The following is a 26,861-nucleotide window of genomic DNA, read 5'->3' on the forward strand; positions in this document are numbered from 1 at the left end:
TTGTATAATATTTCACGCTAAAATGTGTAGACTCAATGAATTTCTGTGTTTTTGTTTAATTATTCACTCGTTCATCACTTAAAAAATATGATCTCATCATAATGAAACAACTAGTTATTAGTTATGATCTGACACTTTCTCACTGCAAATGTGTGCATTATGATCAGTGATATCATGGCTACTGTAACTGTGCAGGAGCTTGTGCACACTCGATCGATAGTCTTCTAACTGCCCGACAGTGGCTGTATGAGTGATGATGTCACGTCCTGCTGCTTTTGCAACGGTGACGTGATAAATGCTGATGTTGCATCGTCTTGTCTGTGCGGCGCTGGGTGGTGACTGATGATGTCATAGCCCTCTAATGGCCTGTATTAATATCAGCGGCAGGGCACCTCCATTAGTGTAATGGGGCTGATAATGATGATGATAGTTTCAACACAGAGCTGTCTGCAGCCGCAGCCAGCAGCAGCCAGCTGTAAGTGATGATCCAGCAACTCCTGGGGGTCTCTATCCTATTCCCTGCAGGAAACATTTACCCATAACCCCCCAGGGATTTACAGTTCAGCTATGTGACCTGCATGCATACGGTGAGACAGTGAAATGAGATTTTACATTTGTTGATTTCAGGTGAAGCAGCTGCTTGCTGAACTTTTCTGCACGGAGGATGAGGGATAGAAGAAGGATTAATTAATTCAGTTTACTGAATATTCATTATTCAAAGTAGAAAGCAAAGCCCTGCTGATGCGACAGTATGTCCATCACAACCCACAACTGGAAATTACTGGATGGAACCAACTGTTTTGGTGTTATTTCAGCCTCACTTCAGCAGGGGTGGAAAAAGAAATACCATATTCTGCCCCGCTGAACCCCCTTCCACTCTTAACCCTTTGAAACCTAAGCATATTTGCATGTGGAAAAAAGGGGAATGAGCAACTTAACAGGAAATGAGCAAGACACTGGTAAAACATTTACAAGAAAATTACCTTAAATTAGCAAAAAAAAAAAAAGAAAGAAAGAAAAAAACAGGAAACTGCCTAAAGAAAGTGTTGAAATAGAACAAAAAAAATTTAATATTAAATACATATAGTTCTACAATTATAATAATCAGATTGTTTTCTTAATATGTTTTCCTAGTTGTTTGATAATTCTGATGATTCTCTTTTTTTTTAAAGATAATTTTTAATATGCAGGACATTTCATGCTGATTGCTTTTTCTGCCATGTTTTTGAAAGAAAAAAACTAATTTGCCCAAGTTTTGAAGTTTTTAAATGAAACGCGCCTGAAGACAGCACAAGAATACTGATGTCAGTCTAGGATTCAGAGGGTTAATACATCCAGTGTGATGTACACATTATTACTTCAACACCATGAGTATGGGTTTAGCTTTGCAGAACAACACTAATGAACATTTTTGTTTTCTTTTTTGTGGTCTGGCCAGGAGACAAAGGTAGAAAAAAGCCATGATGCGTTTGAGCCTATAGTTAAAATTTGCCTCTTGATATTGTATATTACAAGCATCTTAAACTGGTATATACTTGTAAAACAAAACAATAAAAGGTGCTACATAGTGTTAGAATTGCAAATCTTTCAGTGTAAACTATAAATGTAACTGAGGTCCCTGATGTGCTCAGATGTGCAGCTGATGCACTCTCTTTCTGTCTTTTTGAAACCGAAAATAATGCAGCTTCATTTATCAGCAAGCTTACTGTTTTAATGTTACCGCTGCTGGTTTAAATTTTAATTTCCAATATTAAATCATTTTGAAATAGTGCCAAAAAGCTGCGTTCACCAACTTTTAAACATATTTTGTAAGCAGTTCATTTCTTTTCTGACATTTTTTTTAAACATTTTTTATCTCTCTTGCCTGCCTGCCTCCTCCTTTTTGGTAAAAAGACAGAAAATCAGTTACCCCATTTGAACACGTTCTTGGCCAAACCGAGAGTAGCTTGAGCATCTTTCTTGGGGCAGAGAAAAGCTCTTTAGTGAAACAGTCACATGAAAAATTAGAGACCATCTTGTGATAGGATCTCTTCAGCCGCAGCACAGCAATCTGTGACTTAAAACTAATGTCTGCCAGGGCCATAAAGTAGAGGAGCAATGGCCCCTTCCCTTTTTTCCCAGACCCCTACTTCAGGCATTTTTGCTCGGACCCCGAACATCTTCAAAGTCAGCCTTCACTTTGATATCAACGACACACCAGTAAAGTTTCATGACTGCATTTTGCACGATTGCGACACTATTGCATTGACAAAATCTTCCCACAGAGAGACACAGATATAAAAACACCCGGCAAGATACTCAAAACCAATTTTGTGGCAGTTCCAGCTACAACAGGTGTCGCTAGGACCACATTCTGCCATAATGACGCACACTCAGACACACAAAGTGACAACAATACCAGCTGTCCTGACATTGTTGTAGCTGCTTAAAAAAAGGATTATAGGAACCAAACGTCTGGTCTCTACTTGTTCCAAAAAGCACCAACTGAGTCATCTACAAGTTTTTGTTTTTTTTATTTCTCTCTCTTTTTTTGGTTTTATAAATTGCTATATATTGCTAGATACTATTTGAGGTGATATTGGGTATGTTCCTCACAGTCCCAAAATCAGACTGAACTGTCATTTAATTTCACTTCCTGATTTAAAATGACATGACATTAATCTGCCATTTTTTCAATTTACTTATAACATGTACAACCTAAATTTTTTCGGAAAACAACAACTTTTAATTCTATATGTGCCCATGTTTGGGCCCTGGACAGCGACTGGGCTTATGTCTTGCATGCATTCCACTGCAAAATCTCCATTCTGTGTGCAGACCGACTTTAACATCTGATGGTGGAGACAACATTATGTAAGTCTAGCGATTAGATTTGAGACACTTTGTCATACGTGATGTTTGGTTCACGTATTCCTTTAAAGGTAAAACATAATAGAATCCATTTCTCACAAAAACTCCTTTAAGACGGCTCTGTGATGGTTGTCAAGAGGATGAGTGGCTTCATAAAACCAAGCGCCGACAGGGGCTGTGGTGATTTGAGATGAGCTGCATCGATCTAAGCTGTCTGAGCACACAACTAGAATTGATAGCGCCATAACGCCATTTCTATCCAATTCCATCTCTGTGTGTCTAAGTTTAGCCTGTGCCACCAGCTTAAAGCATGACTCATGCTGTCAATAGTGGGGAGAGGTGCCCCATGGTTACTTACTGCTGTGATGGCGGCCATTATTATGACTGCAGTTTAATATCTGCGTCACACACAAACAAACAAGACAAAGAAACTGGGTTTTTTATTCAAACCTAGTCTGTGTAAGCCACCTCCAGCATGCAGGTTAATGCGGTCTGAAAACATATTTCTGGTCAACACCCTGCCTGCATAATCGAACAGCAGGGATGCAGAAAAATCACTTTAATTTTATAGAGAATACAAAACACATACTGCCTCATTATCTAAGCGAAATGGTACCTGTGGACACGACCTCTGCACAAAAGGAAAGACATTGCATAGAGATCAGGGACTTAACACAAACATTTCTGTATCTATTTCTTTCATTACTATATCTGCATTCAGATTTTAACTGAGGCTTTAACTGAAAGTTTTGTCCATTTTCTGTGTAAAGTTTTTCAGATAGATTTGTACTCCTGATATTAATATGATTTATCTTCCACATTAAGTTTACAAAAAACAATATTCTAACCATGTGCCTTAATAATCAAATAATTAATCATGATTTGGGTTTAATCAATGTTTTTCCTAGGAAGTGCCATGGTGCCTTTTAGCAAACCACAAAACCCTAAAACTTTTCCGGGGGCGCTAGACTATGGCCAAACCCTGGACTCCACCTCAGTTGCATGAGCATGGTGTGTAAAATGAGGGATGTGCAGAGACTACATTTCAACTGCCAACAGCCTGTGTATAATGAGAATTTAACAGTGAGTAATAGATTTAACTCAGATGAAAATAAAGTTAATCTGAAGTATCCATACAAAGGGAAAGCCAATCACCAAAATCTGTAAAACTCTTTTGGCCATGAAAGTTCAAAGACAACTCCTTAAATCAGCTCATTCATTTCCCATCTACTGTCAAGTTGTGCAAGTTAATAACACCCGCGGAACATCTGTCAAGCTTCATCCTGCAGTGCACAAATTCAGAAATATCCTGATAAAGTTATAGAGGAGGAGTTCTCAAAGTCTGGACTCCGGTCTGGATCTGGACCGGACGGCAAGTCAATCTGGCCCCCAACTCATATTAGGAATGCAATAATACAATGTAATGAAGTGTATGTTTACTACTTTAAAAAACAAAGTTTCATAATTATAAATAAAGAGTTAGTTTTGTATTTGTAGAATATAGTCTATTTGGAGATCATTACAGTGACCCTGGTCTGAGATTACGCGTTAAATGTAATTGTTTCCCTTTTTGACATCGTTGTCATGGTAACACTGACAGCCGGCAAGCATGTGACATTTAAGTCATCGTGCATCAAAGTTCAAGGGTCGGCCAACAGGCGTCAGTTTAAAATAGCAAGTTGGTTAGCAACTAACAAGCGCTCATGCTGTAGGCACGAGAAAGCAAGACTTCGGTGTCCTCTGTCTGTGTACATTATGTCAACAATGTGGTGATGATGTCACTGTCCAGATGTGCAAGCAAAAGAAAAATTGACCGTGAAAAACGAGTTTTCAAACATGCCCGGACATAGACATATTCCTTCTTTTTGCCCCAATCCAGCATGAAGCCTGTGTGTTTGATTTGCACAGAGACAGCTTGAGTTGTGAAGAGCAGAAATGTCAAACGCCACTATGACACAAAGCTCAGACATTTTCAACAGCAATATCTTCAAAATATAGAGGTGAGGACAACAAAACTTCGACAGTTAAATTCTTTTGTGAGATCTATGACACTGGCCTGAGTGCCGGGCAAAAAATTATCACCTTATCACCGATCGTTCCAGATCTCTGGCCTTGAATAGAAATCAGATTCTGACCTTTGAATATTAAGTTTGAGAACCTCTGTTATAGAGGATGAACCCTCGCTGAATGTTTAAATATTAAACTTAAAAGTAGCCTCACATTTGTGTTTTAACAGTTAGTTGAATTCCTCCTGTGAGCAGCACGAGCGGCCTTTACTCTGCATTGTTGCATAGTCATAAGTATTTTTATTCTGTTGCCATAGTGACAATAGTGCCGAGTTACTGACCCTGGTGCAATTGTTGGCCTTGGGCTCCAACTCGGTGACCTTAGTGATCTGCTTGAGGAAGTCAGACTCCTGCATCCCCGGCTGGGAGCCACGTCGCTTGAACTGCGCCCGCGGGTTCGCCAGGATCACCTGGAGGTTCACCGCAAATCCTGAGGGAGAGAGAGAAAGGGAGGGAGAGGAGGAGAGGGAGCAAAGACAGAGAACGGGAGGGGAGGTTAGCCAGCATGGATTAAAAGCACATTATGAGTCTATTATAATCACAGCAGAAAATGATAGAGTGCATTAGTGTATCTAATGACTATGATATGGCTGATACGAAATTCCTTTACCACAGGGGTCTGCCATTCTCCTGTGATAATTGCACTATAGATGAGAAGGAAAGCCGGAGAAAGTCAGAGGGAAGTCAAAACGCTCATGATGCCAGTGTTTTGTAGCAGGGGTGGGGATTAATGGCTGGCTTGTAACCAGATTTAATCAAGCCGATAAGAAAAATTGGCAACAGTGGGAGAAAATGTGACAAATGACTTTGAAAGACATTAGCTGTCCGGCAACCACAAATACGTCTGAAAGCTGAAAAATGATCCAAATCTTCACTGTAAAGCTCAAAAACTCAAGGGCAACAAACTAACGCTAAGGCTAATACTTTACCATTGTGCTTAACCTTGTTCCCATCAACATGTGTGCAGAGAACATGTTTTTCACACATCTGATGTGTTGTCTGACCCTGCGGCCAGAGGTCTGAAGGTGACACGACGCGTCGTTTTGTCATGTGCTCAGAGCACCAGCTAAATAATAGGAATGCTTATGATTTCATATATATTACCGTAAAACTTCAATTAGAAGCCCGGGCTATTATTTGCTTAAATCATTGAACTCCACAGACTTATATTTGGGACAGGAGGCCTTGTTCAGCAAAGATGGGAAATGCAATTTTTTCAAAATACATGGGAAGAAGTAAATGAACAACAAAAGAAGAAATGTCCCAGAAATTAGCACGCAATCTGTGAAAAGCACAAGAAAATTTCCTGAAAATTTGCCCCCCAAAAAGAAAAAAAAAGAAAAAAAAGATGGGACAAATAAACAAACAAAAAAACAAGAAACAAATGACCTCAAAAAAGCTAAAAAATTATAATAAATCTGTAAAAAAAAAATTAATATAACATATAGAGTCATATAAATAAATATGATAATTGTGAATATAGTTCACTGAGCATTTTACCTTTTTTTTTTTTTTAAATAGTCTGCTACATCTAATAATCTTTTTTTTTGGGCATCTCTCTGGTTTACTTTGCCAGTGTCTTCTTTGTGCTCATAGTGTCAGTAAAGTTAACTGAATGATTAAATTGTGGAGAATCTTACCAAGCTAACATTGTGAGAAGTATGTCTATATTGGCCCCATATTGGCAAAAGTTGGCAAAACATATATACTGGTATTTGTATGCCTGATCTAAGCAGCTAACTAAGGTTATCTCCAGCAGGGAGTCAACAACCGGGTTTTATACATTTAAAGAACTTCTATAAAAATGAAATACATGGCAGCCACACCTGGCCTCCGACTGAGACTGGCCTTCATTTGTAAAAATGTGTGGCCACACCGGGCTAGTAAAAGGGACTAGGCGTTTAATAGGGATTAAGCCTTTATTTGAAGCTTTACAGTATACAAGAATATAAGTTGTTTCCAAATGGTCACCCTGCCAGCTTATTCAGAGTCCAGAGTGTCCGTCTCTGTCTGGCCATGACGTATTAGCCTCTATTCTCCTGCCACAGTCTGCAGATTGTCTGTGTTCAGCATGTTTGTTATTATCGCATTAAGTAGTTCTGCATTTTTATTAATGGATCCTCTTAAATGATTCAGGACTCCAGCCTCTGTGGATCTCTAACTGCCTCAAGTTGTTATTAAAACACATTAAACTGATGATTGTGAGACCTCTTTTTAAGCTGACAAATGCTGGTAAGTGCCCCTCAGTTTAAAAATGATTAAACTGTGTCTAACATTTGTTGTTCAGTTAGTTGGCAGTGCTTTTTCTGTGATGCTCAGTTTCAGAACATACATTATCACTAAATAGTTTCTCCTTATGTGGCCCTGCTTAAGTCATAGTAAAAAGCATATTATCAGCTTTCTTAATATATAATAATAAAATCATTGAATTCCATCTTCCAAATAAAGACAGCTGTCCTCACTGAATGATAAAATTGTTAGGCAAATGCATTTTTACATTCTGGTTTGGAAATAATGAAGATAAAACTGAGTAAATTACACAAGGATTCTTAGAAGTCTTCTCCTTTCCATTAAAGTACATTTAACAAAGCTTCAAACCTTCTGCTCACCATGACCGCTGCGCTTTGCACAGCAGTTTTCTCCTATTTAGTAAAGAGACAAAGTGAAATAATCAGATAAATTACTTGGATTTAACTCCTGTTCTATAAGTATGTAGTTAGTCCACCTTTGCTTCATGTCACAAAGTCACCTAAGTGAAATATGTAAATACAGTTACTGTAAGGGATTTAATTCAAGCATGATGTGGCCTGATTATGTAAAACACAAGCATCTGACACCTAATTTCCACTGCACAAAAAACCTGCTAACACCTGCTGACATCCCATTTTTTAATGCAATGGGAAAGTGTACCATCGGCATTCACACCCAGGTCAATTGACTCTGCAGCAGTCACGGGTATTTATTGCCTCCAGCTACAACTGGCAGTGATGAGAACACAACAACCATGCTAATGCGCTAATTTTAGCCCCTTAACTGCTGAGATGCAATGATACAAATACTGTCTGTCTCCACCTGAGCAGTGCTAAAACATCAATCCAAATTAGTTTGAGTTTCAAGTCTTGTATATCGAAAAGTAACCACCGTTAAGTTTCCACAGGCATTCCTCCATGCTGCTTTCTATTGTTTACCTGTTTACCAGCCTGTCTGTGATGTCGGACATGACAAGAACAAAACACACGTACACATCAGAAGGCATACTTTGATGGAGAAAGGCTATAACAGTAAAGTGTGATATCAATGAGTGAGTCCAAGGCTTAGCTCCTCAAAACCTCAAGACTCCACGGTAGGTAGGCCATAGATGTATAAATAGAACTGAATACGGCATTCAATAAATGAAAGATGCTCTGTGGTGCAAGAATCTTTTCACTGTAGTGTAGGGGACACTGTTATGGATGTTGTGCAATAAAACAACATTTCCACGTCTAAAAACAAACACGAAAATCTAAGGACGCAGGGTAACGGGAGAAGAGGACTACTAATGTGCCGACTTTATCGCTATTAAGTGGCTTTTCAGACCCTCTCAGTGGCATTATTTTTAAAAAAAAAAGACCAAAAGGAGAAACATTTAGCGACTTATTTTTAACATCAGGAAACACGGAAGAAATGTAGGCATTTTTTCCCATATTTGCTGCTCTCAGTAACCGCAAGCCGGTGTCGTGCCATAAAGTGATCGTCTGCCAGAAACTGATTGCCGTCCACAGGAGCGCACGCAACCAGTTAACGTTGTATCATCCAGTATTCACGTCTTCAGCTGCTCTCACACGGATCAAACAGTCGTAGCATGTTAATACACATAACTTCATGTCCGTGGTAAGAGCATAGGTATGTCTTTGTGTAAGTTTAATGTTCCTTGAAATCCAATTTTCACGTGTTTGCGATGTATAGTTTGATCAGCATTTGTGTTCCCTTGTCTCTTAGTTTTCCCGGATCTTGGCTGCAATCTTGGCTACAATCTTAGCTGAGCCTGGATCATGGTGATGGCTGTGCTGATGCTATGATTCTGCCTTTGGCCATGCTCGTGCTGTGTTACTGTAATTTCATTGTTATTTACGACATCTATTGTACCTCTGTCCATCCTGAAGGGATCCCTCCTCAGTTGCTCTTCCTGAGGTTTCTGACATTTTTCCCTCTGTTACAGGTTTTTCCTTAGATGATGTGAGGGTCTAAGAGCAGAGGGTCATATGCTGTAAAGCCCTCTGAGACAAACTGTGTTTTGTGATAATGGGCTTTATAAATAAAATTGAATTGAACTGAATCAGGTATGACATTTACACAAATATAGACAATATTGTTGTTTGTATGTGTTTAATATGTCTAAAATCTTGTTTATATTTGGAAAGTAGTCATCATACAAGTAGTAATCATACTTTAGGGATGGGTAATGTAAAAATAAAGGTATTATCTGCTTTTATCCTTATGAGCCTGCATTATATTACCTGCTCTGTGCATCAAGATTAAAACCATGCCAGTTCTTTTTATCTCCTTTTACCTGTTGAAATACCTTTGAAGAGCCAATACAACACATAAAAACATGCAAAAAAGTGATTGCAGCTCACTAAAAGGTTGTTGTTGTTTCAAATGACTTGATTTCATTCATAGTGATATATTTGACAGATTATAGCTCACCCAGTCCTTTTTTTTAACCTGTGTAAATGCCTTTAAAGGGCCAATGCAATGCATAACATGCAATTTCTTACTTGCCAAAAAGTGATTGCAGCTCCTAGCTTGCCACTGAAAGGCTGTTTCTGCCTCAAAGTGACTACATTACATTCAGAGTGAATATATTTGACAGATTATAGACCACTCAGTCCCCTTTTACCTGTGTAAATACCTTTAAAAGACCAATGCAACAAATAAAATGCGATTTTCAACGGAGTGATTGCAGCTGCTATCTTGTTACTGAAAGGTTGTTTCTGCCTTAAAATTACTAGATTAAATTCTTGGGGGTTTTATTTGACATATTGTAATCACTCCAGTCATTTTAACCATGCAAATACCTTTAAAGGGTCAATGCAATGCATAAAATGAAATTTTTAACTCGCAAAAAAGTGATTGCAGCTGCTATGTTGTTACTGGAAGGACCTTACAATATGATACAGAGAAACCCAACAGTTCCCACAATGAGCATGCACTTGGCAACAGTGGAGACTCAACGACTGCACATAAGTCCCCTGAAACAAAAAACTACACATAAAGTGTTGTCACTTTAGGGGTATGACATAGTTAAGTTGCTCTAATGGCTGAATGATATTTCATCAGAATCAGAATCAGAATTAGAAATACTTTATTGATCCCCAAGGGGAAATTGCCTTTAGTTACAGATACTCCCATTCAAAAGTCTTAAGAAGTAGGAAAGTGTAGAATATATCAATAAATTAAACGTAAGTACTAATGTAAAATAAATATATCTAAACACTAAAGTATAAATATAAATGTACATTTTGTTCTTGTTTCTACTATTTACAAGATCTTATAATTAAAATTTTGATCAAATTGTTTTGAGGCAGGAACAACCTTTCATAGTAGCTGCAATCACTTTTTGGCAAGTTCAAAGTAGCATTTTATTTGCTGCATTGGTCTTTTAAAAGGTTTTTAAAAAGATAAAGGGGACTATAGAGAGAGAGAGTGGACTATAGTCCTTTCAAATATAATCACTGTGAATTAAATCTAGTCATTTTGAGGCAGAAACAACCTTTCAATGGCAAAATAACAGTTGCAATTACTTCTTGGAAGAAGCTAGAATTAAAGGTTTTTTGTGTATGAAAGCTGAAGATTTGTTCTTTATCTTGGTGTATTGACTGTTTATATATTCAAAACACAAAACATTCTGGAGGTCTTGAAAGATTAGTCGATATGACAAAAAATGCTGGCACCGGCTGGCAACTTAATAGAAATACTCTGGCCGGGAAAGAGCAGCATTATCAAATTATATATCATGATAAATATCAATATCTATCAATATGGTTAAAACTATCATGATAACATTTTTTGCCATATAGCCCAGCCCTATTGGCCCCTGTTAAGATTGGCTTTAAATTGGCTTCAAAGCCTGATGTACTTCCAGGGGGGCTGAGGTAGGCCTGTCTGAGACAAGCTTTAGGGTCTAAAGTTTTACAAGCAGCTCACTGATGCCAACTTGTCAGCATGCTAACATTTTCACAATGACATCTTGCGGGCAATGCTTGCCATGGTCAACATCTCAGCTTATGTCTTAGCATGCTAACAATTCCTAATTAGAACTAAGTGCAAAATACAACTGAGGCTGATAGGAAAGTGTTTGATAATGCGAAGTTTTGGGCTAATGATACTAGATGAAACGTTAGGGAAAGTGATTGCAGTTCATTATGTGAGGAAATATCAATGTCCATTTCCATGCAATCCATCAAATAATTTCATCCACTATTTCTGTCTGGACCAAAGTGGAGGACTGCTGAGCAACTGACAAACATTGCCTAAAGCTACACCAGTAGCAACTAACAAACAAACCACAATGTGGTACTTCAGAGTGTTGTTAAATACTGATTTCACTCATTCCCCAAAGAAAATCTGACTGGACTGTATGTTCCAGTCAGATTTTGCAAACATTAGCTGAGCTGTCCAGAGATATACTGTAATCCTTACAGTTTCTTGTCCTTGCAACATTTCGCTTTAAGACCTGTGGCCTCAGGACATCCCTACTGGGCTGAAAATAAATCCTACCAGTATATTATCTCCTTCATTCTGCCTGCTGAGTAACTTTCTCGGCCTTCGCGCTGAGACAGGAGACAGACATGAGAGCAGAGAAAGAAACCGAAGTTCACATCAACCATTGATCCACTATTTCACCACATTCCTTCGCTTAAAGTATAAAGATCAAGAAGAGTCAAACTGTGGTAATGGCTCGTATTGCATATCACTCTAACATAAGTTGCTTAACCGAGATGGTCAGGCCAGTCAATTTTCACAAACTGGCATACAACAAAAATCTACCTCCCCAGACTGTGAATGCAACAGTAATGCATTCATGAGCCGCACCCTAAGAGTTACAAAAGAAATGAGAGCAATCAGAATGCAGCTGTAGCTGAGACTTGATTAGCCTAGCTTAGCATACAGACTGAGAGCAGGGGGAAACGGCTAACCTGACTTTGTCCAAACATCAACCTACAAACACCTCAAAAACAAAATCTGTGTTTTTAGGTCAGGTGTTGATCTTCTCATCTTACTCTGGGAAAGAAATCAGTTACTATATTTTCTAAAATATGAGCTAATCTGTTAAACCTAACACTTTAAATGTTAGGTTCTTTTGAGAGATAGACTGTATAAAAGAAGTGTATGTAGCCATCGTGGGGCACCCATTGTTTTGTGGACTACTATTTTAAAGACCTGAGTTTGATATTTTGGCCATCTTGTTTTTTTGGAGGCAGAGGTGACCATATTTGGACGAGATGTAGAAGCTAATCGCAAGCCACGCCCAAAGCATACATCTGCTTTATGGTCTATTTTAATCTTAATGGAACCAGAATTTACATATGTTACATATATTATTATATGTTTTTAGCTTGATACAACATACAAATTTGACCAATTTTAGCAACAACAAGCCATGATGCTGGTACTTGTTTGAGAACATTGGGACTTCACTATCTCGTTATTGTAACATTTCACTCTGGCCAATGAGATGTTAAAATTAAAAAAGGACATTCCAGGCTTGAGGTACGGAGCAACGACTATTCGTAGAGTTACAAATCGGGCAAATCAGAAGGCTTTTAGGTATGTTACATTGTTTGCAATTTTGTTTTTGCAAGGCCATGCTCAGGCATAGAAATCATTTTTGAACAGTTTCGTATATGAAGAGCAATGCCTAACCCTGACATCATCATCATCAACAAAAGATTGAACAAATGTTGCAGTGTTTAAAATTTTGTTTTGGCACAGAAATAGTCAGGCATGGAAACAGAGTTTTATACTTAATTACACACTGGTGACCACGAAAAATAAAACCCACTGTCCCCATATGGGGATTTCATTTTTATTTTCAAAACTTCCAGTTCAAAGACAGAGCTTAATTTTTGTACTAATCAGTTCCTAGTAATCCCTAGAAAAGTTAAAAAACAAAAGCTTAGGTCTCAGTAGGTTAAATTAAGTGAATGCCATTTTCCCACGAACCTCTATACAACTGACTTCTATTTGCAACTAGTGGAGTCGCCCCCTGCTGGCCATTAGAGAAAATGTAGATTTAAGGAGCTTCACCTTTCAGACCTGTGATAATCTGTTGGTTTGGCCAGACTCTAAACTTTCGGATGTTGGAGCTTCACACTAATACTTGGAATCACTAAATCAGAAGCCTTTAAAATGTTCTTCCCTTTCAAGGGCATAATGCGCATTGACTAAAAACTCAAACCGACTCAGGGTCAAGTGTCTGCACGTTAATATTCATACCATATTCATTCAAACAAGAATTTGTGGCTGCCTGAAAGGTAGAAAAAACACATTGAAAATCCAGACACTATGTAATTTGTAGTAAATGGGCTCAAACATTGGTCCGGTCCTAAAATGCCCCATAAAGACAGCATGAAAGTGTAGGTGTAGTTATGTTTTTAAGCAGAGCAGCATTTCTCCGAGGAATGCTGAAGTTTCGAGTTTAGAGCGTGACAGGAGGATATTTTCAGAAATTGCTGCGATCCTCCATGCACAAGGTCTCTGCATAATTACTGAATATTTATTTATGCAAATCGTTAGTGGGTGGCACGCCTTGGCAATCAGTGCATTAGCACTGGTGGTGAATTACCCCAAGTAATTCACCGTCCTCGCCTCCTCTCTTTTCCCTCTCCCCTTGGCTGAACAGCATTTTCTAGGCTGCAACTCTCCTGGGGTATACTGACACGTGGCCAGCAGACAGCAGTCCTCGGAGTAAAGTCAGAGTCAGCGTGGGTCACACAGAAGGAAAATGTAGACATGCAAATGAGTTTGGCTTCTCATCCTCCTATATGCTTAAGTCTGATGCATTTAAGGTCAGATCAGCCATCACCTACACATTCCAACATTATTCTTGCCTGCATTTACAGACACAAACATACATACCAAGGTGAGACTGAGAGCAAGACTCATATAGATTGAGGGTTACCCTTGTGCTGATAACTATATTTAATGGTGACATTTTAAAGGGATAATTCAGATTTTTTAAAGTGGGGTTGTATGAGGTATTGAGGTATTTACTGTATCTGTAGTCTGTCTATTACATACAGTAGGTGTCAGTTGGCATGTTATCAGTTTGTGAAGCAAACAGGAGTACCACCTTAGAGGCTAAACAATGTACTGCTGTGGATGCCCAGCTGGCAATTTTTGGTTCTTAAAACTTTCTGAGAATGGTACTGGTGACGTTTTAGTAATGTTTTCAAGTTTTCTTTAAGTTACCACAATGTTCTTGTTGAAACTAGGGTAACATTCTCTATAAACATCAAAAAAAAATTTAAAAAAATTAAAAAAATTTTAACCGCTATTTCCTTTTTTTAACATTTTACATTACGTTACATTTTTTAGTTAAAAAAACATGTTCTGAATGTTGCTTTGCAAATGTTCATTCTTTGTTCTCATGTGACATGTTCTATAAAAGAACATTCTATGATCTGTCACCTCTCAAAAACACCAAGCATCCTTAAAATGTTGCAGTATTAACAAGATTCAAAATAGATTCAAATGTTCTCTTTAAAACATTGAAACTTGTAGGTAATGTTAGCCAATGTTGTGGGAACGTTCCTTGGGTGGGGGGCAGCAACAAACGCGTTTTAGCCACTTAAAAAATCCAAAAGAATCAACATCAGTTAAACTGATAGACAGATATATTAAGAATATTTTCACCACTTTTTACTTTGCCATTAGACAGTCCTATCATTTGGCACTACATTTTCTTTTTTTTAAGATTATTTTTTGGCTTTTTCTCTTTGTTAGATAGGCCAGATCAACAGAAAGGGGGAGAGAGAGAGGATGAAATGCAGCAAAGGGCCCCAAGCGGAAGTCGAACCCGAGGCCGCAGCAGCAAGGACACTGCCTTCATTCATGGGGCGCCTGCTTTATCCACTCATCCACCGACGCCCCAGGCACTACATTTTCTAAACCCCTGAACTTATGTTTTCTTGAGCATCTTCCTCTTTCAGCATATTTAATTTCTTCTGCAAAGTTCTTCTGTATATGCTGAATCCCTATGACGGGCCGACAACAACATTACTTCTAAGTAGACAACTGGCAGTTTATTTGCATTGCATTAAGATATTTGCAAACTAATTTATTTCTCTTCTCATTTTCAGCCGTAATTGTAACGTTTAAATATATATAGTTAAACCTGGTGGTCCAACCTATGATGTTTCTGCTTTGCTCATTTTATGAACTGTGTTACTTCACTAGTATCTTTAATGGCCAAATTTTCCACCACAGAAGCTAAGCAATTTTCTGCTGTGGACGGTGGCTGCAGCAAAATGCATTTTAGGCACCTAGAAAAAAACTCTATTTCAGTTTAAATGTATGCAACATTTGAAATATATTTATATAACAGGAAATGGAATTGAATCCATATAGAATGTTTATGTTGTCAATTTTGAACTCCAGTTTATTAAGGTATCCCCTTGTCTCCACACTGAACTGCATCTTTTCATTGCTGTCTCTTGTATTTACTATCTCTTCCGTACATTGCTGATTGCTGACCAAAACTGCTAATACCAAAACAGCGTAATACAGTGCACGACACAGTTCCGTATGTGTAGAAATTTGGAAGTTCTATAGTTGAGAAAATGTAGTGCCGAAGGGAAGGTGAAGGTAAAGCGGTGAAAATGTTGTCAATATAGCGCCCACTCAGACTGATTTTCCTGGCAATCCTTTCTTTAGATTGGCTAAAATACGCCGCTCACCCCGATCCTCAGCAGTATATCACTGAGCTTTTGTGATGCTTCTCCAAACCGCAACGTAGTGACAATGTACAGCTCATACGACCCCACTTCATAAAATCCGCACTATCCCTTTAAGATTTAACAAAGCCCCTTATACTAAAGAGATTTTATTTACATGCCATAAGCAAACTCCCACCACTGCACAATGCCGTACACCTCCACAAGGAAACACACAGACCCTGGTATAATACCTACACAAGTGTTAGGTTACCTTGGTATCAGGCTCATTACCACTCTGTGTGTGATACTGCAGGCTAATCACAGAGATGAATGCAGCTCAGGTGAAGCAGATTGATATGAGAGCAATTACAAGATACACATCTTCTAACCTGCAGCCAGCCTCGGTGATATGGAGATCGCAGCTTATCTGAGCCATGTTTGCCCACGAGGCCATTGTCCAGACTCTGCCCTAACTCTGTCCCACTTTACTCCCGACCCACTCTGGATGACCTATATGGCTGTATTTGTCTAATGAATGCTACATTATCTTCTTCGGAGAAATATATGTGCCTGCAGTTCATCACAATTGGGTCCTGTACTTACAGGGATCTATCAACGAGTGAAATATTGTACAACTCTCTTTATATGCATTTCTAGAGTTTTCCTGTACATTTTTTGTGATTTTACTTAAAGGTGCTTTACATAAGATCTGGACATTATTATAGTTTAAAACATTCAAAAAAATGAACTAATCCTATCAACAGAGTGAGAAGAAGTCACACCTCTGACATTATGTCTAAGATGCCTATGTACTGTATTGCAGAGATATTCACTGCTAAGCAGCCAGGGATTCTGTAATAATACATCCTGGCCTGAGAGGCGATAGTGAGTCACTGTAGCCTCTAGTGTGCTGCAGGAGATAAAGAAGTTGAGCCAGCCAGAGTCAAAACAAGCAAACAGCATTGAAGTTAAAGTCTCAGTGAACTAGTTAGTGTGTAAGAAACACAGCGAAAAGCTCGAGGAAAAACAACCGCTATCCCCATCACAAGCAGCTCCAAGAAAGAAGCAACATTCTACGGTAAAGAAAAAAAGCCATGAAAGAAGCAAAACTAGAGTAAATATTAGTGTGGCTTTCCAACACTAGAGACAGCTCTTGGAGAGTAAAAAGATGTAGTTTGACGCTGAACTTGCAATGTTGCTTTATACTAACAAGTAACATCTAATGTCGGCTATTTACCGAAACATATATTTAGTGTAACTAGAGACAACACAAACTGTGGGCTTAAAGTTTGCGATAAACTTTTGAAACAGCGTAATGTGACTCTTTTCTTGTTACTGTGGCGATACTAAAACTGAGCTAAGTAAGCTAAGCTAAGCTAAGCTAAAAAGCTATAAGGTGAATAATACACAAACGCCACCGGCTGTATTCTTGCTCTGCTGTCAGTTATGAGTTGCCTTTATTTATAACTGATGACTGTAGATTGTGGTTGTATAGACGCAGTAGTAGACCGACTGAAAAATGTCGACCAGTTCACCTTATTGTAACCACTTGGCATTACTGTTATTAGATGAGGCAAGATTAAAAGTTATTTGAAGACTTTACACGTTGTGTTTTTTACGCGTCTATCTGTACACTAACAGTGTCACTGCTGCAGTTAGTGGTCACTTAAAGGTTGAAATACTGTCCCCCATTCAGTTGGACTGAGTGGCTGGTAACAACAAATAGGTCCTTCAAGTGTCATTAAATTTATTGTGCACACCCTGAAATGATCTGAACTGAAGGAGATAAAAGAGAGCAGAAACCCTTCCTTGACACCACAATAAACAAAAATGTTACATTCCAGCGTTTTTGTTGCATCATAAAACTTTAGAACTTTGTATTAGGTCTATTAAAAATTTAAATCCAACATAAAACAACGCATAATACAGAAAGAGCAAACACATCTGGATGAAAAGAGATTAAAAAAGACTAAATAAATGCATGAAATGAGAAAACAGAGGCTGCCACAGCCTCTGCTTCTTTATTGATTTGTCTAATTGTAGTGTAACCTGAAGCCTTAGTAGCCTGAGGGAACCATGTGATCACTCGGTTGTCCTCTAGTGTTACATGCCAGCATGCAGTCAATTTTTATTTTTGTTTCCTGCCTTTCTTCATTACCTCTCCCTGCCTCTGTTCCATCCCATCGCTCTGTGATTCATTTTTATTTCAGAGGCTGATGCCAAACACAAAAGAGTTTACCTCCAGGGCAAAAACAGATATAAGCCCACTCAGCACTACGACACTGCGACATTAAAGTCATAAGCGTATGATGAATGAACTGTCTATGTAACCTCCGCCACAGGTTCATACAGCACTACAGTGACTCCACTGAGATCCACTTCAGGAAACTTGTATATCTGAGACTATAAACACACGGCGGCATGTTTCCTGACAAAAACCCTCCATCAGACAGGTTTTGTTTGTGTAAGAACTGACAAAACATGGTGAAATGTGTCACAGATTGTAGCAGCCGCATAGTTTGAATGACATAAAACATCATGGCATGAAGGACCTGGCAAACTGACAAAATACTGAGCAGAAACAACCATGTTCGTCTAAAAGCCACTACAACAGGTGCTGGGTCCATGAATATTTTTAAGACCACGTTTAGATGAGAACGGCCACACTAACACCGGAAAAGTCTTTCCTTTGCGTTAAAAAAAACCTGCATTTATATAGCAACATTGTGAAAATGATCATCATGTACAATGATCCACAAAAACAGCCAAAAATGTTATAGTATGCATGCCATGCCAGTAGTTGGCAGTGTAACTTTGTAATGACATGCCATAGAAGAACAGGATGTGCACATCTGCACATTGCCAGTTTACACAGCAACAAAATGGGTTGACCTGCCTATTTGTCACCTCATATGTTTTCAGATGGGTACATTTTTAGCGTACTGTTTAGGCGTAAAATGAGAAAGATTCTAATTTGGCTCCTAGGTCACAAATTTTCACATTTCACAGTAACAGACTGCTGATATGCTGCAGGTAGCAACATAATATAAGGAGCTGAAAGGCTGCTATAGGGTGGGCGGGAGTGGCGATGGGCTGGTCCAACTAACCATGGACTTTCACCCACAAGCCTTGTGTTCGCTTCTGTATGAATGTTGAGCCAACCACATTTTTTTTCTAAACCTAACCACGTGCTTCTGTTACCTAAACCTAATCAATCCCAAATCCTTGTAGCCTAAACCTATGTGTTTCTGTTGAAATCCCCGGTTTGGTCGCCATGTGCTATTGTTGCCAAAACATTACCATGTGCTTTTGTTGACATGCCAGCTTTGGTTGCAGCGTCTCAGAACGTCAATAGCAGATGCAGAAGGATACCTGAAGCGCAATATTTAGACAGAGAAGTCCACTGACAAAACAGGGATATGTGATGACCAACATACTGTCATCTCAGTGAGTCACATGGTGCTGCTTTCTGTTCATACCTATGATGTTTCAGGTATTTATGCACCAGCTGGATACGCTCCGGGATGCCGTTACCGGTATGTCAACAAATGCACATGGTGGGTTGATGCTGCATAATCTTTATGTTTTTATGTTTAAACAACAGCACATGGCCAACGCAGACCAGTACGATTGTTGAGATTAGGCAACAAAGTTATGGATGGTTAGATTTCGGCTAAAAGAGGCACATGATAAGGTGCAGAAAATAACCACACACATCCACATGGGACGTGAACTCGTTGTTTGTTGGACCCATCAACATCCCCACCCACCCAACGCACATGCACACCTTACATTAGGTGGTTAAAGGCAGCGTTATTACCTGAAGCTGTCCTTCAGCATTTCATGCGCACACAACCAGTTCCGTATGGCTGGGTTCTCAAGTGATGCTGCCCGTGTGTGTTGCACATGGACACACCTGGTGTTTCCTAGCCATTGACTGGCATATAACAACAACGCCACCAGTTCTATTTGAGAGAGTTCTCATCTGAAAAGGGGCTGTGACAACTTGGGATGGCATTTTTAGCATTTTTCTAATGTGTATTTCCACCGTTTTCAGTTGTTTCTGTTCAGTTCAACTTTTACTACAGCACTTCAGTGCAGGAGAAACGGTCTTTAAGTGCTCCTGCAAACCGTTTCTATCTCTTCTCATCTCACCATCTGAGGAGCAGGTATAAACACTAGGGTTACTGGGGGTTAAACACTTTCACGTCCCTATCTTAGGAAGCACTCCCGAAGCACAAGTACCACTTCAGCAAAAGGTACAACCTGCATTGTCTTGGCGTGCCTGTGTGTGCACACTTGCCCTGTTTTGCAAAGACAAGGCTCTAATGCGCTTCTGAGAACATTGCATGCGTGTATATATGCGTGTCCTGGAACACGTACGCCTGTCCACTTCAATTCAAGTGCTGGCAGGTGTGCACTTGCGTGCCTTTCGAATGAATACATGATGTAGTAATTGTGTGTGTGTGTGTGTGTGTGTGTCTATAATCAGAGGAACGCACACGGTGAGGTGAATAGTGTTCCACGTCATCATTGTCCGGGCTCCATTGTGTCTGGCTAAATGAGACAGAGCAGGAGATGGGAGGCTTTAGTGATCTGCTAACAATACAGCGCTGTATAACAGAATACTATTAGGACACGCACTGGCACTCACTCAGTGCTCTGCAGACACCCCATTGTAAATCCTATGAATAATAATTTAAGAGTGAATAAAGTTTAGGCCGTTTGCTCAGTGCAGCCATTGTTGTTCTTGCAGAATTTAAGGCAAAAAAAAAAATGCTTGGCAATACAGCCATGGCAGTAAATCTTAGCGTTGCAAATTGACAGTGTAATTATATAGTGCGGTGTAAAAGTAAGGCTGATAATTACAGTGCATGTGTGTGTGTGTGTGTGCAGCAGTGAGATTAGGTGGAATGGGATGGTTGGGAGGAGGATGGAGGGATGGGATCTTGTCCGTGGTGGAGCAGGGAAAGGTGGAGGAGAGGAAAAAAAGAGAGGCTTGCTCTTGTTATCATGGTTTAATTAACACCAATCCCGAGGGCAGACCTGTGCATGTGTGTGTGAGAGTGTGAGCCCACGTGTGCTCTGCGGAAGCGCCCCCGGCTGTGTCCACATGTGTTTGGAATGATGAGCATACAATTATCATGTGTATCTACAGTGAGACAACACATGTATATTGGATGTTATTTGCTAACATAAAGTGTCTCCAGCAGAGAGTCTAAAGACAATATGTGTGGGTGAAGTGGGATAATGAGCGGTGTTATTATTTGGTCAGTGTGATGAGTTATTTTCTCACGGGTCAGGAGGAAATGCTGGTGCTGAACACTGCTCTGATTGGATTTTTTACACCGGAGATATGCAGATGTAAATAGATTCCTGGATGTGTTTGCTTGGTCTTTACTCTCCATTAGAATGCTAATAACTACAAGACAAATTACAAGACCTAATCGTATGCATTCAAACCATCACAGTTCGATTTCAGATTCACTCTGTCCGCAAGGTTGGTTACAATTTGTGGCAATATACTGTGGTTAGTTGTCTTCATCGCCATAAAGAGAGAACAGATATTCTATTTGAGTTTTAAGGGAGACGGCCAAAGAAAATCCGAGTTTCAGTCAAAAAATGATGTAATTAACAACATAAATGACAATAACTGTAAATAATTTCACTGTAAAGTAACAGGAAAGAGCTAGCAGCACAGACACCAGCATTATACTGTAATTTTACAGTATTCATACTGTGAAAAGACGTTACAACCTATTTCTGTAAAACAGAATATTGTATTTCTACAATATACAGTAAAATACTGGCAGCACAGACACCAACAATATACTGTTATTCTACAGTATCCTTACTGTTTAATATTTTCACAAAATATTACTGTAAAAATGAAAAACAACATATTTCTGTGTTAACCACTGGGCTAGTTGTGAAAATATTCCAGTAGTATGTATTTTACTGCTGCCTCTTTGTGCTTAATTACCGGGTTAATGAGAATGTCGTTCCTCAGATGCAGACCATAATATCACTGTCACCAAAATAAATCGACAGAAAACGCCCGTAAATAGGGTAATTGTTAGCTATTCAAATCTCCTCCTTACTGATAAACTACATATTAAAACTACCCAGACAACCGTTTGAGCATCAGTTTTAAATCAAACATTCTTAGCAATATGAACAAGATACTGGCAAAAAAAATGTAATCATTTAATTTGTAAATGGGAAAAAAGTGGAAAATACCAATATATATTTCAGCATATTATGTATTTCATTCAAATTTGTTTTCATCTGTTGTTTATATTAAGTTAATATTAGATCAATATTAAATTCAAAATTAAGCAGGGTTGAATGTCCAAAATCTGGCCCTGTGATAATGGAAATATGGAAAAAAAAACATGCATAAAAGGCCACTTTAAAAAAATAAATAAATAAATAAAAAAAAAATGACCTATCATGTGACTAAAATAAAAACAAGAAATCACAAGAATCGGTAACATAAGCATGGTTGCAGTTGCAGTTGGTTGTTAGCCTAGCTTAGCATAAAGTGAAGCAGCAGTAGGAAGCAGCTTGCCTTGCTCTCTCCAGCCTGGTGAAAAGACACCAGCACCTCTAAAACTCAAAGATGAACACGCTTTATCTTATCTGTTTAATCTGCGCTTGACGTGAATGTAAAAACAACAGTTTGTGGCGTTAGAGGGAGCTATGTGGTGTAGTTATTTTGTGATGAAGAGCACTTTATTCATGAGCCCAGCACCTCTGTGTGGGGCCTCTTGCACCTCACTGTGACTCCAGGAAGTCACCGCGCTTAGCCGTGCTTTGCCAAGAAAAGGTTCCAGCATGTAACCCCTGCTGAAACCACAAGCTGTCATTTCATCTTTCTGCTCTCTCAGCCGATTTCCTGCTGGCTTCATACTGAACACACAAGACATGACGGTGCTACCGATCAGCTCGTTTAACTCTTGGAGAAGAAGAGATGGAACCTTTGACCCAGAGATATCAAACTCATTTTAGGTCATTGGCAACATACAGTCCAACATTATCTCAAGCGGGCCAGACCAGTAAAACCATTACACAATAACAAAAAACCTGCAAACTTTGCCCTTTTTTAGTCTAAAGAAGCACATTTATCCATTTACAAACAGATCATGAACAGCCTGAGATGTCTTGAGAAAAATAAGTGCAATTTTAACAATAAGTCTCAGTTTTTCCACATTCAGTCAGTCTACTGCTTACTGTCATTACAGGTGCATTTTCCATACATTTCCACTCCTGTGTAGCCACACTGGCATTTCAGGGGTTTTTTTTCTAAGGTGATGTGACTGAACAGTCAAAGTGACAGTGACAAGTGCAGCGTTGTTCCCCAAAGTTTTTCAACTCCAGACGCTCGGTAAATAAACACCCAACTGGTAGCACTCAGCACAGAATTCACTCCCAGTGCCTTGTCAAGCTGCTGGCATTTGTAGCGCGACGAAAATACACGTCACTCCCATTGCAAAGCATTAAAACAATATGCTGGTCTCAGAAAAAAAAATGCTTTACTGCACACAGCCCCTAACTGTTTAAGCATTTGGGTTAAAGGTAAATTTTGAATGTAGGAATTCTAATAAATACAGTTTGTGTTGCAAAATTGTGACATTCGTCTGCTAGAGAAAACATTACAGTTATGTTTGAAAGCTAAAGTGATAACAATTGACACCATAAGATAAGACTGTTACCACAAAAACAAAAGTAAGTTTTTAGAAATAATTTGACCTTGTCTCCACCTCTTGATGTAAACAGCTACTGGAATGAACACCTACAGGGTGCAGGACAGACTTGTCTGACTCTATATTGAGGCTTGGAGAGTCTGTCTGAGACAACTGGCCGTATTCAGAACACATAAATGTTACCATAGCGGTGAGTTTGCCGATGCCTCCAACTAACTGCCTGCATTCAGTTCAGATTCCATCTAATCTGTCACTTTTCAGACCAGTTTTATTCAACATGACTCTGCAGTCCTGCTTGGTGATTTATCTCAGGAATAAACAATCAAGCAAAGTAGCACAGGAGCTCCTGTGCGGAGGAGCAACAGTCAGAATATTAAATTGGAAAGATCACATCTCATTTTATGGTAAATTAATCCATGAAAAAAACAGGAGCTCAACAGGAAAGCTGTCTGATCTCTTCAGGTACACTCGGAGGAAGAAAGAGTGCAGAATATTGTTTTCTGTTCTCTGATGAAAGCCAGCGTGCCAAAACACTCCAGTTGGCTTTAGCTGGTCTGTAATCAGTGAGCTGATCAATATAGTCTTTTGATGTTTTCACAAAGAGTTAAGAACTAATAAAAGTAGGGTTGTCAAAATAACGCGTTAATTAATCACAGAAAAAACGATGCATTAAAAAAATTAGCGCTGATTCATTGCTTCCCGTGGTGCGCTTTGAACCGGTGTGTCATTGAAGGCCACAGTGGCTTTGCAACATCAGTTTTCGCACCATCTGAGTACTTGAACCCTTAAATGTCACCTCAATGCAAAGCATGTCGCAGCAGCGCCCGTGTTAACAGGTTAGAGCATCCACACCGCCTGCATGAGCAGCGCTTGTGAGGCGCGTCTCAGCTGCCCATCAGCGGCGGCACATCTAGAGAAACGGTAGCTCGCCGATTTTTTCCATGTGCCACGCACAGTTGTTAGCAGAAATGGACAGTGAAAATGGTGTTTCAATGTGTGATAATTATATTGACTCTGTATCACCTTCTACTTCATTTAAAAGACTGTCACAGAAGATGAGGAAATACACATCTGTTTTACTCAAAACTTCCCTACTTCTGTTTCAAAATATAAGTCCTCTGACAACTTCTCTGTTGACAAAATCCCATCAGCTGTTGACACGAGGCATTTTATTTTGAAATATATCTGCAAGACCATGTTGCTGACAATGCAATGCATGACTTCATAAATGAGCGGACTTTGTTCTTAGAAATGTGAATTGAATTTTTAAAAACATTTTCACAGCAAAATTTGATGTATGCAATTCATTTCTATTAATTAATCACAGAGCATGTAATTAATTTAGATTCATTTTTTAATCGCTAGACAGGCCAAAAAAAGGAAGCAAATTTTAATTTTCATCATTATTTCCTAAACAGTTCGAGCTCTACACTGAACCTACAAAACCAGAGAGAGTGCCACCAGTTTTCTATACGTCTTTCACTGAGCCATTCACCACGTTTTTACCTCCAGATGAAACATGACTCACCTATTCTACTCAGTGAAAATACATTTTTGACAATAGTGCTGTGTGAAATCAATATTAGAAAAGAGTAACAAAGAGAGACGGGGCAACAAGGACCTAGGTAATATATTGCACTTCACCTCAGTACCAGTAATCTCTTCAGCAGAGGTTCCTTTAGTTCCTCTCTGTCTCGCCTCCAGTTTGTAATGCAGGCTTAATGTTATAAATCTGTAGTCTCAAAGCTCAAACCCATTTTCTCAGACTTGTCGAAGCTCCTTCAGAGCCACAGAAAACATTATACAACTGTTTCCGAAGGCTGAGTGGTTCTGATTTGCATGTGTAAAATAGTTGGAGTACCCCTTAAAGAAAGCCAGTCAAATTATAGAAGCTGTACTATAATGGCCCAGAGAGGCTGTGAAGTCTGTGGTCCAAATGCTGAATAGAACAAACAACTACTATGATAACTCTCTGTAACTTTACCTGCAATGAGGCTAAAATGTAATGTTTGTTTTTTATTTATCGTTCATTAGAATGATAAGATTTTATACAATTCAGACAACGCATCGAATGTGTTCTTTAACCCGTTGAAACCTGAGCAATTTGGCTTGAAGATGACAAGTAATTTAATAAATAAATTAATTCAATGAATTTAATAAATGGCCCGAAATCATATTATCAAATATCATCAAAAAGTTACAGGAAAATCTTCTGAAAATAAATCACAACAAATAATAATAAAAAAAGACAATGACCTTTAAAAAATGCTAAAAATAAGCATATATATTTTCAGTGCCATAGTTTTAAATAAATAATTATAAGAAATATGAATTTAGTTTTCTGGACATATAACCCCAGTTTTTTGATAATGCCTAATAATCCTCTCAGCTTATTTTCTGGGAGATCTTGGTGAAACCTTTTACAAATTCTTTTGCAATTTGCAGGAAATTTCATGCCAAGTTGCTCATAATCTTTTCTCCCATGTATCAGAAAGAAATCAAACCAATTTTTCAGGTTTTAGAGGTTTAAATGCTTGTCAAAGGTGCCTGGACGTGACACAAGAAAACTGATATCAATCCAAGTGTTAACCCTTTAAAAACCCAGTTGGATATCAGATTTCTTGTGCTGCCTTCAAATGCCTTTCACAGGCTATTTAACCCTTGATTTCTTTGAAAACATGGGGAACACTGTAGTGACCAACTTGGCATGGAATGTCCAACAAATTGCAAGAAATTAGTCATGAAATTAGTCTTGAAAGTTAACTGAAAATTTGTTTTTAAAAAAAGGGTGCCAATTATGACAAAATTATGAAATAACTACAGAAAAAATGTCCAGAAATTCATATAATAATTATAATTATATGTTAAAAATTATGTTCGGAAAAAAAAAATTCGGGTCATTGCTATTTTTGCTTGTTTTCAGGGAATTTTTTTTTTTTTTTTTTACTTATTTCTTGTTTTGTTTTTGGGCAATATGTTGGTAAATATCTCACAATTTGGTAAGGTTTTTAAAGGGTTATTTTACAAAATATATCTGTCCACATCACAATGAGAACAAAACTCCAAACAGGATACCTCTTTCAAAAGATCACTGTTTACTTTGCTTCATTATAAGAACCAAGGAGCTCACTCAAAGATATGAGGGATGCTGGAAATGCTAGTTTTCCTTCCATTCCCTAATCCAAAACATATGTTTTTGGTGCAAGTTAGGCTTCAGACACCGAGGGAGAGCAAATATATGTTCAGGAGGTGGAACAGAAACACTAAGTTTAATTGTTATCATCAGACTAAGCAGTGCTAACAACCCTGCTAATAACTGT

General features: G+C 38.7%; 1 protein-coding gene across 1 annotated transcript in view; it reads right to left on the reverse strand.

The window, feature by feature from the left end:
• The window catches only part of b3gat2 (beta-1,3-glucuronyltransferase 2 (glucuronosyltransferase S)), a 73,294-nt gene that overhangs the window by 12,444 nt on the left and 33,989 nt on the right, over window positions 1-26,861 (reverse strand). Inside the window, exon 3 of the mRNA XM_042502100.1 lies at window positions 5,198-5,346. Coding sequence (XP_042358034.1) covers window positions 5,198-5,346 — 149 coding nt within the window. The remainder of the gene's footprint in view (window positions 1-5,197; window positions 5,347-26,861) is intronic.

Source organism: Plectropomus leopardus, chromosome 15 (assembly GCF_008729295.1).
Source record: "Plectropomus leopardus isolate mb chromosome 15, YSFRI_Pleo_2.0, whole genome shotgun sequence".
Lineage (NCBI taxonomy): Eukaryota > Metazoa > Chordata > Actinopteri > Perciformes > Serranidae > Plectropomus > Plectropomus leopardus.